The sequence below is a fragment of the Martes martes genome, assembly GCF_963455335.1.
Source record: "Martes martes genome assembly, chromosome: 8".
Classification (NCBI taxonomy): domain Eukaryota; kingdom Metazoa; phylum Chordata; class Mammalia; order Carnivora; family Mustelidae; genus Martes; species Martes martes.
This window is the reverse complement of record NC_137895.1, coordinates 65,215,650-65,234,690: the sequence shown is the minus strand read 5'-3', so window position 1 is coordinate 65,234,690 and position 19,041 is coordinate 65,215,650. Positions and strand designations below refer to the sequence as shown.

General features: G+C 40.1%; 1 protein-coding gene across 2 annotated transcripts in view; it reads left to right on the top strand.

Annotated features, from left to right (window-relative positions):
• The window catches only part of FAR2 (fatty acyl-CoA reductase 2), a 135,225-nt gene that overhangs the window by 87,710 nt on the left and 28,474 nt on the right, over positions 1–19,041 (top strand). For both annotated transcript variants that reach the window (XM_080810790.1, XM_080810789.1), the window contains exons 2-3: positions 3,061–3,289; positions 17,158–17,333. In XM_080810790.1, coding sequence (XP_080666916.1) covers positions 3,101–3,289; positions 17,158–17,333 — 365 coding nt within the window. In that variant the 5' untranslated portion in view covers positions 3,061–3,100. The remainder of the gene's footprint in view (positions 1–3,060; positions 3,290–17,157; positions 17,334–19,041) is intronic.

The window sequence follows — 19,041 nt, the reverse complement described above, 5'->3', positions numbered from 1 at the left end:
ATCTCTTATTGGGTATATCATTTGCAAATATCTTCTCCCATTCAGTAGGCTGCTTTGTTGTTTTGTTTTGATGGTTTCCTTTGCTGTGCAAAAGCTTTTTATTTTGGTGTGGTTCCAATAGTTTATTTTTGCATTTGTTTCCCTTGTCTGAGGAGATACATCTAGAAAAATGTTTCAGTGGCTGATGGCAAAGACATTATCACCTTAATTTTCTTCTAGGAGTTAAGGGTTTCGGGTCTCAGATTTAGGTCTTTAATCCATTTTGAGTTTATTTTTGTGTATGGTGTAAGAAAGTGGTCCAGTTTCATTCTTTTGCATATAGCTGTCCAGTTTTCCCAACACCACTTAATCAGTAGACTATCTTTTCCTCATTGTATGAACTTGCCTCCTTTATTGTAGATTAATTGGTCATATAAGCATGGTTTATTTCTGGGTTCTCTGATCTACTCTCTTGACCTATGTGTGTATTTTTTGTGCCAGTCAAATACTGTGTTGATTACTAAGAGTTTTAGTAATATATTGAGTCGTATAATTCATACCACAGCATTATTATGTGGCTGTTATCCGCATTTACTAATGAGCAAGCTACAGCACAGAGAGAGTAATAATGTGTCTGAGGTCACAGTGCTAATAAGTGGCAGAACTTGGATTGGATTTCAGATAGTCTTGCTTAGAACCTGTGTGCTCAACTAGGATGTCCTACTGCCTTCCACACTTTTCTGAGCTTCCAGGCAGGCAAGACAAGACTCTTCAGTACTTTTCCCAAGGAATAAAATCTTTAGAAAATGATTGGGTAGATGGCAATATGAGTAACATTTTGCAACATGGTGAAAAAAAAAAAAACTATGATTAGTTGCTGTTTTGCACAAGATCCAAATGTGTTCTTCAAAGTAATATTTTTCACATCAACCTTCAATAAAGGGTTTTTTAAAAAGATTTATTTACTTTAGAGAGAGAGAGAGAGCACGTAAGTGGGGGGAGGGGTGGAGGGAGAGAATCTTTGAGCATTCTCTCCACTGAGCACGGAGTTTGACATGGGGCTCCATCTCACAACCCTGATCGTGACCTGAGCTGAAGCAAGAGTCAGATGCTAAATCGACTAAACCACCCAGCCGCCCCAATAAAAGGGTGTAAATAGGGGCACCTGGGTGGCTCAGTGGGTTAAAGCCTCTGCCTTCAGCTCAGGTCATGATCCCAGGGTCCTGGGATCGAGCCCCACATCGGCTCTCTGCTCGACAGGGAGCCTGCTTCCCCCTCTCTCTCTGCCTGCCTCTCTGCCTACTTGTGATCTGTCTGTCAAATAAATAAATAGAATCTTAAAAAAAAAAAAAAGGGTGTAAATAGTAACTCAGTGGATATAACTAACACGATTTGAAATCCAGATTTCCTAAACTGAATAGGGTTGATGATTGGATGTGATTTCTGTCATTGATCTTTATTTTAGTTGCATCTGTACAGTCTTGTTTACATATTTACCAATCTTTGTATTTCGGGCCTCTTCTGCCAGAGGGAGTGCAAAGATCTGTTTGCCTCATTCATCTGCTTATCTTCAGAACTCAGCACAGTCTGTCAGGGCAGGTACTCAAAATTATTTGTTGAGTAAATTCATGGGTGAACAAATCCTCAAAGGCAAAGAGTTCTGCCCAAGAACAGCCTCAAGATCCTTACAGTCTAAATTATGACTATTATTACAATCTGTAAATTATGACTGTTGAGGAAATAAGTTTTAAGGAGTTACTGGCAGGGGAACCTTCCCTGGAGGTGACCAGGCAGGGTGCTCACTCTCACAGTTTTTTTTTTCTTCTTCTTCTTTGTGAGCTCTGATGTCAGGGCTGGTCCCTGGAGTTGTGTTCTGCACAATCCACCCAGCGCCATCCAGCAGGACTCAGGGGACCTAGTATGACAGAAAGGAAGTCTGCACCCAGGTCCACTGCACTGTTTCATTCAAAGCTCTCCACCGCTGCTTCCCATGGACCATTTTGAACCCAAGCTTAGAGACAGACACTTCACATGGCATGTCAATAGCACGAGGTGACTTTTCTGGGAGGCCCAGGACCTAAGGGCCACACTTGGCTTCCCACTCCCAGATCTGCTCTTTCTCTCTGCTCCTGGCAACGGCCTTAAATGGATGGAGCCCCTACAGTCACTCGGTGGTATTTCGGAGCTTAACAAAGCCTCTGGTTCTGGCCTCGCTTGTTCAACCTTCGCTTTCCTTTGTCTTTTGCAGTGTTTCAGGCCTGAGAGGAACGCATGGGGAAAGGGTGGCCCTAGACCCCTTTTCAGCCCAAGGAAGAGAAAAATGTATTTACTTGGAAATGGCTGGGTAGGCCAGGGCCTGTGGATTCAAGTGAAACCAGAAGTTATTTGCTCCAATATTTTTTCTAAAGAAAACGGCAACTGATATACTAATTATATCATAATTGAAAAAGAATGTGATGGCTGTTCTAAACTTTGTTTTCACGCGTTATGGGGCTACTCCTAGCCTTATCACTGATGTTCCCGTCTCACTGACGTCCTTCTGTTTCCTCCAGGCAACATGACCTGCCACACCTTGCACCTTTGCTCTTGCTCTCTGGGCTGGAAACACCTTCCCCAGCACCCCTGCCCTCCCTTCATAGTTTACCTCACCTTCACCCATCCAGGCAGACGTGTGGGCCTTTCTGAAATTTCTAAATCCTGCTGTCCACCCTGCGTCTGCAATCCCTTTGTTTGAGCACTCACCTATTATATTCGGTGATCTATTTAGACGTCTGTCTCCTCTGTTAGTCTATGAGCAATCTCTGAGAGCAGGAACCATGTCTTACTTTTTTCTTTCTTTCTTTCTTTCTTTCTTTTTTTTTTTTTTTTTTTTTGGCCTGCAATTCCTGGCATAAAATCTGGCATGCAAAGCAGGGTCAGTAAATATTGATTGAAATGAATCGTGTTGTCAATAAAGTATGATGCTCTCACTCTGACCTTTTCCCGCATCCAGAACTCCTGGAAACGCCAGAAATATTTTAAATTGACTGCATTTTAGAACTTCTGAGAATGTAATGTTTTGTTATTCCTCTTCTTTTTCAGGAACCTCTTTCCGGAGCTATAAAAGACCAAGAGAAGAATCATGTCCATGATTGCGGCTTTCTATAGTGGCAAGTCCATTCTCATTACTGGGGCCACAGGCTTCATGGGCAAAGTGTTGATGGAGAAGCTATTCCGCACCAGTCCCGACCTGAAAGTCATTTACATCCTCGTGAGACCCAAGGCTGGCCAGACAACGCAGCAGAGGGTTTTCCAGATCCTAAATAGTCAGGTATGCCATAGGGGAAGAGCCTTGGGACAAGATGACTCACTATAATGTTTCCTGACTGCCACAGACCTGCAGGTGGGGGCCAGGGTGCCTGGGCAGATAGAGGAGAGGAGACAGGACAAGATGGCAACCCACAGCTCATAGAAATCTGTGATTTTGTCCTGTAAAAGAAGGAGGAGTGCCTAGGCCCTGTCCAGGGCAGGTGAGCAGATACTCTGTGTTCTGGAAATTACTGAGGAAGAATCAAAATGCTAAAACCCCCAGAGTGGACTCTTAAGGCTCGAGATCTGTCACTGTTCAACGGAGCCCTTTCCAACCTTCCTCCTCCTCCTCGTCCTCCTCCTTCTTCTCCTTCTTCTTCTTCTTCTCTTTTAAAAGATTTACTTCTTTCTTTGAGAGAGGGTGCTTGCCCAAGCAGGGGGCAGAGGGAGAGGGAGAGGCAGACGCCCCACTAAGCAAAGAGCACAATGCAGGGCTTGGTCCCAGGACACAGGGACAATGACTTGAGGCGAAGGCAGACACCTAACTGACTGAGCCACACAGGTGCCCCGACCTTTCTTCTAAATTCAAGGTAGTTCCAGCACCACCCCCCATTTTTGGATATTCTGTTCTTTTCTATCCTGATACAATTAGTATACAAGATACAATTAGTAAGTAGCCATGTGATAATACTTCCAGTTGCCCAAACTCCACAAGGTTTAGGTGTTCTACACTTGATCTGGGTAGCTTGGTATTTCTGTTATGCTATAGGTTCCTCTAAGGGGAAGACATGTAAAACGAAATATGATATGTGTAAATGACCATTTGGGTATCAAACCCTCTCACTCCTTCAAAAAAGGATTATGCATATCCTCCCATGTTTTACAAATTTGAAGGTATTATTGGCTTTGGTCTCAAGCATGTCTGAGCTCAAATTCTGGCTTCTCAATTCATTGCCACTTTACCTTATATGTTCCAGTTTGCAGTGTTCGACATAGGAACAACCACAGAGACCTCCCAGGATTGCCATGGGAGCTGAATAAAAAAGGCACATGTCTGGTTTAGAGTTCTGTATGGAATATACTTGGGCATTTAGGGTTGACAAAAGGAAAATTTTAATAAGGTTTTTTTTTGTTGTTTTGTTTTTGTTTTTGTGTTTTTTACAAAGTCTCCTTTCCCGTGTATAGGAAGGCTCCCATCTAACAGCTAGCCCAGCACACTATAGACCCCAGCAGAGCAGCCCCCCTGACCACATCTACCTGCAGGCACCTGGATGCGATTTGGGTACAAGCGATCAGCAAGAGAATCAGGAAAGCTTCTCCTGTGTCACATGGCCTGACACCGCAGTGGGAAAATAACAGTAGCTGACCGCTCCTGAGTGCTTAGGACACGCAGACCCTATTCAGAGGCTTTTTTGTGCCTTACCTCGTTGACTTTTGCAACAGCCTTATGAAGACAGAATGATTCATTTTCATTTTATAGGTGGAAAGAGCAAGACCTGAAGTGTTAACTTCCAGAGGTCACCCAGCTCGTAAATGAGAGTGTCAGACTTTAGATTGGCCCCTGAACCAGTATGCTTGCTTCTACCCTACGCTAGCAGGGTAACCCCGCAGGGTAACTAGTAGCTCTTAATAAGATCAAAAGGCTAAGTGGCACCAAGCTGAAATCTCGAATAATCTCTCAGATCCCTCTTCGGACAGCTTCACTCCGTTGCATATCACTAACAGATTTTGTTTTTATCACACAGCAGATGTGTTTAGCTTTGTAGCCAGCTTATAGACTTCTAGATAAAATTGTGGCAGGGAGTCTTGTGGTCAGCGCAAACGTTACCTACAGTTCTGTTCGATGACACAGCAACATTGCTTTTGTTCTGGAAGTCTTAACTATTATAACTTTTCCGTTAGGCTGGCTTGGGAAATCTCTACACCTGTTTCCACTCTTGGGCAATTTATTGTCTGCTGTTGACCTTTGTAAATAGTGGTTCTCAATCTGCAGTCTCCAGACCAGCAGTAACCGTATCCTCCGGGAGCTGCCATTATCAGATGGTCCCTACAGAGCGTGGGCTTCAAGGCAGACTGACCTGGGTTTGAATCTCAGCCCGACCTGTTATTAGCTATGGGACCAGGGGCAAGACACATACTTTACTGAGGTGTAGTTTCATTACTTGTAAAACGGGGTCCTACTACCTTGCTCACTCAGGAGTGTCTGTCTGTCTTGTCTATCCACCTCTCTCTCTCTCTCTGTCTTTCCACCCACTCAAGTCTTTCTGGATTCACATCCAAATCTGACATTATTATGTGTGCTATGGCTTTAACCGCCATCTCCTATAGCCTCACATTTTACTGTTAGGCTAATCAGAGTTTATTCTATAGATTTCTTTTCTCCGTAAATTTTCCCTGAAAGAATTATGGGAGGAAAGAAATCTGTTGTGCCTTATATGGCCCTTTTGTGGATTCTTTTTTTTTCCCTTTTTCTAGTACTTTTATTCCTTGAGAGCCTTGGACACCTAAAGAATTTTGAGAAGGTTGCACACTATGTCTGATTACTTTTTAAGGCAACATCAACCTCCATTCCGTGTTGTCATTTGTAACAGAAAGATTGGCTTTTTGTTTTGTTTTGTTTTGTTTTGTTTTGTTTTGACAAGATCATTGCAGCCACTGGATAAATAGAGGCTGACTCCCTGAAGCTCTCTCTCAAAATGGATGAAACCTCTTTTCTGGAAACCCTCAACAAATTTCCCCTTCCATGTCATCAGCCTGGGTTAGGTTACATGTCCATTTCTGGACCAACCCCTGTGGCATGAGGTATGCCATCTACTGAATTAGTCAGAAACTCCAGATCTAAGCTAACCGTTGGACAGAGGATAACAGAGCACTTAGATCAATAAGTCTTTCCGTGGGGCTGGGGCAAGACCATCTTCTCCTGAGGCACAGGGACTACATGGAGAAGGGAGAACATCTGAATGACTTACCAAGACACAAAAGAATAGACGTTAGGAAGAAATCTGCCTGCCAACTCTTGGAATAGAGGACCAGAAAAATGCCTCCTGATATTGAGTACCTAAACATGGTGGACAAAATATGTGTTTGTAAAATAATCTTAATACATCACTGAGCTAGAGAAAAAAACAAGAACAGAGGCAACCTTGAAAAATTAGCTACCGGGGAATTCTGAATGATCTCGGGAAGGATCTTGCATTGGGAGTGTAATAATCAGTCGTAACTCAATTAAGGTGCAGAGAGACCAAAGCTGACATTTGGGTTAAAAAAGCAAAATAGAATTTCTTTATGGGTTTTGTTCATGTAAAGCACAAAATAATCAGTGTTTTACTTTGACTAATCCCAAACATAGCCATTGATTGGTCATCTCCAATGCAGAGATAACTAAACTAGAGCTTGATTGTAACTCAAAACCAACAAAAACCAGCCAGCAGCCATTTGGCAAATCCCTGAATGCTTACGACTCTCCATTTCTTGCCCCATAGGTACCTTCCTGGTGCCATTTTTAAAACTTTTCTCCATATCTTTCAAGATATTCCCAACAGTTTGGGGTCCAGCACATAGGGAGCCTTCTGTAAATGCTCAGGCTCACATACTCACCCTCTGCTAAGCCTTTCTTCACACAGTCTCCTAAATTCACCCTCAGAAGAAAAGTATTTTTCTTTCTTTAATTAAGAGTCTGTCCTCTCCCTAAAGAAGATTTTACTGTTTATAGTGAAACTATTGGAGATTCGTAGATTTAATAGGAAATAATTACTAGAACATCAAAATGCTCAAGAGTTTAAAATATGGAAATGTCTTATATTTCTAGCTATTTCTGATTTTGTAGCAAAGGCATTCATTATTCTTTCATAAATGTTTGACTTACGTCATTGGATAGAGGCACACAGAATGGACAGACCTTGGGCTTCTACCTAAAAGCAAAATAATGTACTTTAACATTTTTGCAACCTCTTTTTTTAAAGGTGAGACTATTCCATATGAATTCTAATGTTCCTCTATTCAGTTAGAATTTGGGGAGAAAGTTACAAGTCAATTATTCCAAATATATGGGCTGCCACAATTGACTTTCCAAGACAGGGTTCTACTTCAGGGAATATACACCCATAAAACTTTGATTTCCTAGTAATTCTGTCTGCATTTGTGCTCCCCTAATGTCAGATCCGGTGAGAGTAAGAGATTCTTAGATTTGGCAGATAATACACCATTTTCTCAAGTGTATTAGATTGGCCAAAACCAATAATACATTTAGTACCCCAATGTTTTCCCTTTCATTTTTAAGTCTAAGACCTTTCCATTGTCATTACTCTCATGTGTTACCACTATCCACTCAACCAAATTTGGACATGTGTTACCACTGTCCATTCAATCAAACCACGGGTCATGAACCAAATTTGTTGAATGAAGAAGTTTAGTGCATTCCAGTTTTCCAGTGGCCTTATCTGGGCCCAGGCCAAGCCTTACTTCCATTATCTGGCCACTCTTGATTCTGGTTTCCTGTCTGGGTTCATGTTACTGTCAGGGTTAGTATTACTTTCTGTCTGGGTTAGTGTTACTTTCTGTCTGGGTTAGTGTTACTTCGGTAAGCCTCTATTTCTGCAGATATTTATTAAATATCCACGAATCAAGACCCAGTTTAGATTCTGTCATTTAACTTTATTTTGATGTAGGCCAAGTGACTGACAGGCAGTCATACCTTATTCCTAAGTAGGGCCCAGTGTCACCTTTAAGCAATATTTCTCTTCAGTCGCACACAGTAATGGGTGACTTCTAACCCATTTTAAAGTAATTCTGTGTTCTTAAAGGTAACTTAATCATAGCAGGTGTGTGAGGCTTAGAAGTATTTCTTTAAAACATGATAAATTAAAATGTTGTCAGTTTGCCTTGATTCCCACTAAGTGCCCAGGAAATGCGGTCAAGAGAACATCTGTTGTATCTATCAAAATTTAAGCATCTGATTCATTCCTTTCCTTTCACGGTATGGACAGCTACCCCCTCTCACTTCCTGGCTTCCTGTTTCCGTGCTTTCAGAGGGAGACAATTAAGTGGGAGATGCTTTGGAAAAAAAGGTTCTTTTAAATCGTTGGGCCACAGGGAACTGGGGCTTGAGAATCAGAACAGATCAGTTTTCTCATATATAAGTAAGTTTCCTAAGTATTTTCAGGGCCCTTAAAGGAACTTATCAATAGAGGGAAAGATATCTGAATTAAAGACAGATTCTCGAGGACTTCCTCACAAAGTTAATTAAGCAAGCGCTCTAAGAAAACAACCAGAGACACACGAATATTGTACAGATACCTTATTGTAGTATTATTTATGGTAGCAAAAACTGGAACCAATCTGGATATTGTATAATATAGGAAAGATAAAATAAGCAATAATACATGTGTTAAACTAGTATAAGGACATTAAAGCTCATATTTTATAAACTATTAAATGACATGAGAAAACACATATTCAGTGCAAAAAAAATACAAAACCATATTCAGTATAATCTCAACTAATGTCTTTAAATGCTGCCAGGATCTTGAATTAATTTTATTGATTTTTTTTTTGGCACTTCCAAGTTTTCAAATTATAATTATAATGAGGATGTTTATTTTTATGGTGAGAAAAAAGGTGCCCTCTTTTGTAGTGAAAAAGTAAGAGCAGTAATCTTAATCTTTTCCTCCAAAGTTTTGAAAATACAGTGACAATGAATGTTTCACAAGTAAAGTGGGGGAAGAAAAACCCACTTTTTCTAAAATAAATAAATAAGGGAGCAAAGCAATCATGAATTTCCAAAACTATGTCCTCAGATGTAAGTCCAGTTGATTCTGAGTTTTGAAACTGATTATCAAAATTCAATAATTTAACTCTATTTTTATTAGAAATATGATTCCGGGTATTCAACATGATTCTTTTCTGAATCTTCTAGTTTCTTTCCTAAAATCTGAGAAACTTCTAAGGAAAATAAGATTTCATGTGCCAAATGTCAATATGCTCATCTCAGGTCCATGCTGTTCAACTTGCGGGTCCCCGGGGTCCCTGAGCTGACTGCATAATCTCTTACTTTTGAAGAATGTGTTCATTTCATTATGCATCAACCAGCTTTTCATTGTAGCAAAAAAATTTTAGAGGAGATCGATGTTCTATCTATTTTGCTGTATTGCATATGGCCTTGCTTAAGAAGATATGGCTGTTCCCCTCGACAACAGATAATGAGTTGCCTGTCAACTCATTATCATTCACCTGTCAAGTTCAAAGAAATGTTGAGAGGTTCTTTAGTGCCTTAAAGCGCTGTTTCTTTTTCCAACAACCATGTCCCATTTATACCCATTTAGTATGTTAAATTGTCGTAATCTCCTCTTAACAACTGTTTAAGAAAACATCAAGGAGACAGTATCCATATTTGAAAAAGAAAACACCAGGTCCTTGAAATTATATGAAGAGTGAGGTCGTTAATAAGAGTAATTGAGAAATCAGTATCTAAAAAATGTTTTATTGAGAGAATCCTGAAAAAGGTGGGGCTTCTTCTACTGAACTGTAGTAATCAAATAAGGGAAGGGTTACAATGAGATTAGGCTGGATTTAGAATTAATCATCTGAGAAGACCAGGCAAAATTCAAGGTTTCCAGGGTGGGAGTATCTTGTATGATGTCACCAGGAAATGGATTTATAAACAAAGACAGAGCTTGGCAGGTTGTGCTGGATACTTCAAGTTAACTTTTCTGGAAAAATGTGAATTACTCAATAAGCTGTCATTTGTCCATGAGATAAATCAACTTTGAAATACCCTGGAGAGCGGTGGTTAATGAATCATCCCAGGTCACACGCTGGGCTCTCAGTTCACAGAACTAATCAGGTTTAAGACAACAGAAGATAGTAACATTTTATGAAATACTTTATTGACTCCTTTCACAAGGCTGTCTCTGTGTAGTAATTTCTAGAAGGCATTAGATGAATTAATCCCTGAGAAGAAAAATAAGGCACTTAGATCAACTTTGAACCAAATAACACCTGCAAAGGGAAGGTCGGCAGTCTGACGTTGTTCAGTACTAAGAAGCATCCCACAGAAATGTTCATTTCATTTTCCGTACAAGTTCCTGGTTAATTTTCAAAGACTTTTTCATGAGGAGAAAAGCATTTCCCTGTTTGGTTCAAGGCTACGGTGTAAAAGAGCTGCTTGTTGCCAGCCAACTTCCAAAATGAGATTCTGATTGATGTTGATGATTCTGTTAAGTCTGTACAGAAGGCAGAGGCAATTAGAAACAGAAGTTTGTATTTTAAATTCCCAAAGCCAGTTTTGCTCCATTACTATTTTTTAATTTTTCCTAAGAAACTAGGCCACAAAAAGCAAGAGGCTTCTATGAACTTGGGACAACTAGCAAGATACCATCCTGCTGGGAATTTGCATTTCCCCATGATTAACAAACACACTTTTAAGCGAGTGTAGCTGGCCTTCAGTTTGACAGGTTTTCAACTCAGATTAGTTGGAGCCTGTTAAGTCTCCCCACTGTGGGCCATTTTCTTTCTCTTAAAAGAAAAAAAAAAAAAAAAAAGACAGAAATTGATTTAGTCCTGGGGATATAATAACAATCCCAGAAACAGAAGCAATTTATTTTCTCAATCTCTTATTTTCTTTTACAATACAATTTACTAGGTAATTCGATCACTGGCATGATTTCACACACCCGGCTTCTTGCCTTCCTTTTCAATTTCTTCCAGTCACATCAAGTCTTTTTCTTAAAAGCTTCAAATTGCCTACACTCCTTTCACTCAAAAAGTCAGCACACCACAGGATTCAGCCTGAATCTGAAAGACAATTTGCAGAGATAGCTGCATCATGTGGTATCATCAGAAACCTTGCAATGACCCAACAAATGCACACACACGCACACACACACACACAGCTGTCTGATGAGCAGCTTTTGCAAACTGAGCACTGCTGTATATATGGAGTTTTCCTGTGCTCTAGAATGTACTAAGCAGCAGGCACTCTGCTAGGCATCTGACTTTCATTAGTCTATTCACCCTCACAGACCTCTGTGCCATGCATGCTTGCTACCTCACAGAGGAGAAACTCATCCAGGAAAGTTGTTGCCTCTCCAAGGAAATGCTGAGAAAGTAACAAGGAATTTACAGGCAATTCTCTTACCTCTAAAGCTCACACTGTCCCCACCACCTTGCATGGCCTCCCCTGAGAAACCACGTCCTATAAGCTCTGATTCTCGTGCCCTGCTCGCCAGGTGGTACGTTTGCCAGTGACAATGACCACTTCCTTAGGAAGGGAAGATGATGGCCGCTTCTGGACTAAGACCATGGCCTTTCCCATCCTTTCCCGTGGATAATGCAGAGATCCCATCAATTCTGCTAGAGAGTTGGGAGTCATCTTCAGATTGGTTTCCATCTTCCTGGCCACCCTCGCTCCTTTTGGGCCCCAGGAGCTTAGTTTCAAAGAACTCTGTGAAAATGACGTTGGGGGCACAAAACAACAAGACAGTGAGCTGAGCACCGTGTAGTGTTTGTTACAGATTTTTATGCAAAGTGTTCTAAGACTTTTTAATGCAAAATTGTTTTTAGGAATAGCAGATTATGTGCTGAAACATGAGTTCTCAGAGAACACAGAATGAGATAGTTTAGCAATTAGTGTTTTAGATAAATATGCAAATGAAAACACCAAAGCCCGTAGAGGTGAGTAGCTTGCCCCAGTCACACAGCTAATAAACAGCAGAACTGGGATTCAAACCTGGGCCTCCCTGCCTCCAGAGAGCCTGAGATCTTTCTCAGTGGCTCTCACAGTGTGTATCAGGCTCACTGGAAAGTTTGTTCAAGGTACAGATGCCCAAGCTTCCACTCAGAACTGAGTTAGAATCTCCAGGGTCAGGACATCTGGGTTTTTGTTTGTTTGTTTGTTTTTAATAACTTTCTAGTTCACCCTTCTACGTGCCGAAGTTCGATAATCACACTGCTACCCCTACTGCTTTATGGTCCTATAGAAATGGTCCTCACTGAAGTAATAAAAACTTCCAGGTTAATCCTTTCTAGCTTATTAGAGTTACTAGGGAATGGGCAAAACCTTAACATTTTGTAAGTTTTCATGAATCTTTATATTGGGTATGATAGTTTCTGCCTTAATTCACTCGCACTGATTTGATATATAATTGTTCTCAACTTAGATTATGCATCTACCTTGCTAATTCCTTGCAGAATCTGTTCATTTGCTTTCACTCGGCACTCCCAAATTTCTCTGACAAATGTTACAGGTTCTCTTCTGTTGTAGGACACCTGGTACTCCACAGAGATCGCCCTTTAGCTTATGAGAACTTACCTTCTGTTTCCCAATTAAAAATATGAGGCAAACTTTGATGGGCTACTGGAACTAGAGAATGTATTTATATTCAAAGAGAGGAACTCAATATATTGAAGATCAAAGACTCAAGATTATTAAATATACAATGACTTTTGGAGCGCCTGGGTGGCTCAGTCTGTTAAGTGTCTGCCTTTGGCTCAGGTCATGATCCCAGGGTCCTGGGTTTGCTCTCTCTCTCAAGTAAATTAAAAACAAAACAAAACAAAACAAAAAAGACTTTCACTGGTCTGTCTTTGGGGGCTGAACCCTCTGTGGGTGTCTCCAAAGTGAGGTCATGTGGGTGGCTCAGTCCACTCAGTGTCTGCCTTCAGCTCAGGTCATGATCCCAAGGTCCTGTGCCAGGCTTCCTGCTTGGCAGAGTCAGCTTCTCCTTCTCTCTCTGCCCCTCGCCCCGCTCATGCTACATGGGCATGCTCTCTCTCGCAAATAAATAAAAACAAAATCTTTTTTAAAAAAAGAAAAAACAAGTGAGGTCATGTGGATAACAAGTTAATTGTAGAAATCCAAGTTCAGGACCTCTACGTTGTTTCAAAAGCATAATATAAATGTCACACCCCCAACCCCTTGCCCAATTCCTGCTTCTAATAAAAATGCAATCATAGTGTCTGGCTATAAAAGTCATACCCAAGGAGTTTATCGAATCCAGAAAATTTCTCTTCCTGGTCTTCTTTCTGCTGAATTTTCTCACTCAGGATATGGAAAGTTTCTCTCCTGTGTCTGGGCTATCAGTAACTATTACCATATATGGAATGGTCTCTTGTGTTTAAAACAAATTAAGAGAGAGAAGTCCTTGCTGTGTAATGTCAAATCAATAGAACAGTCCTAGACTTCCCAAGAGAAATATATAGTTTTGTTACCAGTTTGAAATATTTATTTTTTTTAATTTATTTACTTACTTGAGAGAGAGAAAGTGAGGAGGAGAAGGGGCATAGGGAGAGGGAGAGAGAGAATCTTAAGTGGGGTTCAAGGGCTCAATCTCACCACCCTCACATCATGACCTGAGCTGAAATCAAGAGTCGGACGCATAACTGACTAAGCCACCCAGGCACCCCAAGTTTGAAATGTTTAGAGAACCTCTTAGCTGTGATCTTTCAGTGACCACAGATAAGCATCCTGCCTCTGTCAGGAACAGGATTTCAGGAAGTGGGAACACAGCAGTCCCTCGTTGAGTCTTCGTCAATGGCAGGTAGCTACTGTACTCTTCATCTTCTCAGTCTGATGCCGTTACATAAAGACTATATGAAAAGGAATATGATGAACTCTTAGAATCTAAAATAACTACATCAAGTTCTTTATTGGTGGACCTTCAATGACATTTTTGAAATTACATATTTTTTCTTCACTCATGTCTGTTCCATCTGTTTTCTTCTTACCCATAATGAATGTCTCACATCAGCAAAGGGACTTTTCTGAGAGCTGGTGTCCACGGAGGACTCATTTGCAGCATTTCTTCTGTCCTTTGGTTGTGTCATTATTACAAAAGCAAAGGTTCTGCTCTGAGCCTTTTCGGCTTCCATTTGCAATCATGCAGAGACCCAAGGGAACACTTTGTTTCTTCTTCCTGTGGTAGTTATCTGCTGTCTTTTATCCCACCAACACAAAAGAGCCAGGAAACAATTCCAGGAATCAAGCTCCCACTCCTGGTTCTGTCACTGTTCTTACAGTAATTAATTTCAGTGTAACAAGCAACATTTGAGTCTTTTCCGTGAACTGGGTGCTGTCCAGCACAAAATGGTAAACAAGAACCAAGGAGTTTACCAACCAGAGGGGGAGATTTAAGCCCTGACTTTAAAAATGAACATTAATTTTCAAACTTAATGTTTCACCCAGTTTTTTGAAGTTACATTTCTCTCACCGAGTATGGCACCCGGACTGGCAGAACTATCTGTTGAGCTGGTTAAGACATACAAGTGCCGGGGTTACTTGCCAAACCTACTGAGTCAAGGTCTCAGAGGGTAGAGTAAGGAAGTCATTTTTAATTGGTTCCTAGATCTTTCTTACGCCTACACAGTTTGAAAACCACTGATGTCCTGTAAAGAGAAATGAGCCAAACACCATTGTTCATGAACAATTAATCCACGTTAACACTCCAGCTGGAGAAGTTCTCATCTTGGGACCAGTTAAAAACGACCAGGGAACCTGATGTGAAATGCAAACTCCTGGGTGTTCCCCAGTCATTTCTTCTTTAGTGGGTGGGGCCAGGGGCTGGAAATACACACTTTTAATGTGCATCTTAGTGACTCGGATCCAGTTCGCTTGGTGGGTAACACTTTGAAAAGCACTGACCTATTGGATGACGGGTGGCTGTAATCTCAGCGGTCTATTTAGGATGTGGCAACATTTAAGAGGTATTATTTTGTTAGAGGCTAGAGCAAAATGGTGAGATGCCAGATGAGGCAAGTCGTATTAGTGGGCATGGATAGCATAGTAAAATGTGACCCTCACTTAGCCCTGTGGTTTGAATTGCTGCAGCCAATTCTCCGATTTATTTCAATTGACCATAATAAATCCCATCTGGATTAGAAAACTTAGACTTTAAAAAGAATTACACCATGGGCACTCAGCTATGCCCTGTCATTGGAAAATATAATCAATAAATAGAATATAGCTCAGAACACTATTTCCTGAAATGGTAATTATCTCCATTGATCACATTTGCATAGGTGGGCTAGAAGTATAATATGGTGTTACGGGATTCTCTGCCTTTTAAAGTTGTAAAAACCAAAGGCAAAAGAAAATCTGTACGGTAGCTTACATCATGTGGGAGGAACTCCATTGCTGGAAGGATGGACACTGAAGTCATTTTCCACTTACTACTCTAATGTAGCCAGAAATCATCACAGGTCAAAGTCAAAGACTCCACAGAACCCGAAATAAATTTCTTGTGAATAAAATCTGTCATGCAGACTCCAAACAGAACCTTCTACAAATCAAATTATTAAAAATGGGGGAAATTGTGCAAATTTTAGACATTTATCCAAAAAGATCCAATTTGTCACATGACTAACATGGACTATGAGAAGGAAAAGCTTTGATGGTGAAAACCAATATTTAGCTTGCTCATGATTCATCCAGATTACAAAAGCTGCTAAATATCTTTCTGGAAGAGCCAGAATGACCTTTGTTGAGAATGTCCCTCAGACACTGGATCCACCACATCAGTCCCAAATGTCACAAAACCTTTGAGGGTTGATCTAACCTCCAAACGCTTTTCAGAACTCTAGTCTCACGGTACTGCAAGGCTGCTCCTGCAGAGAAACAAAACAAAACAAAACAAAACAAAACGGGAGCTCAAAGGCAGAAGTGTATTAGCTCACCAGGTCAATATGTGGACTTGACCTCCTTCTCTGATCATCTTCACTGGATTCCCACAAGGGCCTCTTAACATGGTCTTGCCTGATTCAGATGAGACATGATTTCTCTTACTACCTTAGATCGATTTCTTATATTAGCCAATAAAAGAGCCTAGGGTAGATCTCCACTGGAGGGAAGAAGCCTGCTATTCAGGATCAAGGAAGACATGCAAACTGTCTCCGGGGGGCAGAAGGGGTGAGGGGAATAGGCTCGGCTACTCTACTATGATTAAAACCACAGACTAGTTTTCTCTGCTCCTAACCTTCCTAAACATTTAGCCTTATTTTTCCTCACTGCTAAGAGCCCATGCCAATACTACAGTAGAATTTCCTTTTGTCAAAACAGGTTGAAACCAAGAACATTTTTTTTTTTAATTACATTCTTTGAGAAAATGGAAAATACCAGTTGAATCTAAGAACTTGTGTGTGGAGGGGAAAGTGGAGACTGTTCCGTCTGAACAAGGGTAATAAAAGCTCAAACTGCCAGGGCTCTTTCCTTTTCCTTTATAAAGAAATTATTAAGAAATCAAGAAAATATTAAGAAATCAATTAATATCCCATAAAACGTGCATGAGATCATGTAATTCTCTTACTGGACAATAACTGCCATCGATATTGGAATGAGATTATATAAAAGTTGTATTTGTTTTACCCATTACAGATTCACCGAATTTGTTATTTTCTAATTATGTTTGTGCTGCTAAGACCTACTGTTCCTCTGGGCCAGTTGACTAAGTTGTTTCGAACCTGCGCCCATGGGACCTCCCTCATAAAGGCTGTTGATTTTGCTGGTAATTTGCAAAGGCTGGTAATTTTGCACTGAAAGCCATATTTCCCAGCCAAAAATGGAAACAATCACCATGTATAAACATGGGGAAAAGAGGAGGGGCAGGATATGGACGACTCACTGTCACTCTTTCAACCCTGCAGGAAAGGCTCAAAATACACTCCTTACTGGTTATTAGAACTGACTTTTTTTGAATGTTTATCAAATTAAGAGGAGTGGAAATTATACCAAGCTGACCAAATTGCAGAAGGTAAATAAATGGCTCTTGAGTAAATGCCTTCTTTGAGTGGTATTACAGATAAAACCAGTTTTTGAGAATTGCGATGTGACACGTCAACAAAAACAAGAGCAATGTGATGGTGATGACGCTGTCTGCATATTGATTTCTATTTATGTTTTAGCTGTTTCAAAAAGTCAAAGAAGTTTGTCCAAACGCGCATGAGAAGATCAGAGCTATCTACGCGGACCTCAATCAAAATGACTTTGCTATCAGCAAGGAGGACATGCAAGAGCTTCTCTCCTGTACAAACATTATCTTCCACTGTGCGGCCACCGTGCGCTTCGATGATCATCTGAGGTACATGTCCACTTCCTGCTCATGGCACACACAGGTGCAAGTGTGTGCGTGTACACATGCATGTCAGTTTCCTTGCGGTTTCTGTTAAAAAAGATGTATGCAAGCGATGAATCACTAAATTCTGCCCCTAAAACTAATAAGACGCTCCATGTTAACTAAATTGAATTTAAATTTAAAAAAAAATTTTCTTAAGGTATATTCTCCATGAAAAAAAAATTCAAAAGAGTCAAACTCCAAAAATCTCGCCACCCGGAGACTACCAGTTAATATCATAGAGAGCATCCATTCCAGCTTTTCTTTACACATCCATAATAAAATAGACTTATGTTCAACTTCACCAAAAAATGGCATCATACTGATAATTTTTTAGCGACTTGCTCAGTTATATCTTTGGATATCTTTCATTGTGAATAGATATTCTTTATAATTTCTAATGACTGTATGGCATTCCATTTTATGTGTCTATAGTATACCAGTTCTATATTGGTGGATATTTTTGGATTGTTCTAATTTTTCAGTATTATAAACAATGCTTCCGTGAACATCTCTGTGCTTGCATTTTTTTTTAATACCATTGTGTGCTTTACTTTGGGTAAATGTCCAGAAGTAAAATTGTTAGAGATGTACCAGATGTGCCCAGGTTAGAAATGGTTTACATTTTGACATATAATGCTACATTGCTTTCCACATGGGCAGTATTGATTTCTGTCGTCCCAGTGCACATGAATGCTCATTTCTGACACCCACAGGCATACTGTATTATCATTCTTTACTTTTAATGTTGGCAATATAATGGAAATGCCAATCCATATTTTGATTTTGATTTTGTTGATAATGAGAAAAAAGTTGAGGGCGTGGAAATGCTAATTGGCGTCTTTTTTTTTTTTTAATAAACATATAATGTATTTTTAGCCCCAGGGGTACAGGTCTGTGAATCGCCAGGTTTACACACTTCACAGCACTCACCACAGCACACATCCCTCCCAATGTCCATAACCCCACTGCCCTCTCCCGACCCCCCTCCCCCAGCAACCCTCAGTTTGTTTTGTGAGATTAAGAGTCTCTTATGGTTTGTCTCCCTCCCGATCCCATCTTGTTTCATTTATTCTTTTCCTACCCCCCAAACCCCCCCACGTTGCATCTCCACTTCCTCATATCAGGGAGATCATATGATAGTTGTCTTTCTCCGACTGACTTATTTTGCTAAGCATAATACCCTCTAGTTCCATCCATGTCGTCGCAAATGGCAAGATTTCATTTCTTTTGATGGCTGCATAGTATTGGCATCTTATTCTTTTGTGAAATGCCTATTTGTGTTCTTTGCCTGTTTTTCTACTGAAACATTTTTTTCTTATCAATTTTAAGACTTGTTGGAATAGTTAGCATATTGATTTTTGGTCTTTTACAAAACTCAAAATACTTTATCATTTGTCCTCAACTATTTTTATTATTTATGCATTATTCATAATTTCTTCTACAATTTTTATTGCTTAATTTTCTCCTTTATATCTTTGACCCATTTAGAGTTTTTTTTTTTTTTTGCCTATAAAGAGAAATAGGAAAATTCTATAAAAAGGAAAGTGATGTGGGTGTAAATATAGAGTAGCTTTTGAAAAATTTCTAACAGATGGCTACTTCTTAAGAAACATTTATTAAATGATTTGTTTTTACTCTTTATTTAATTAAACTCTTATAATATACTGAATTT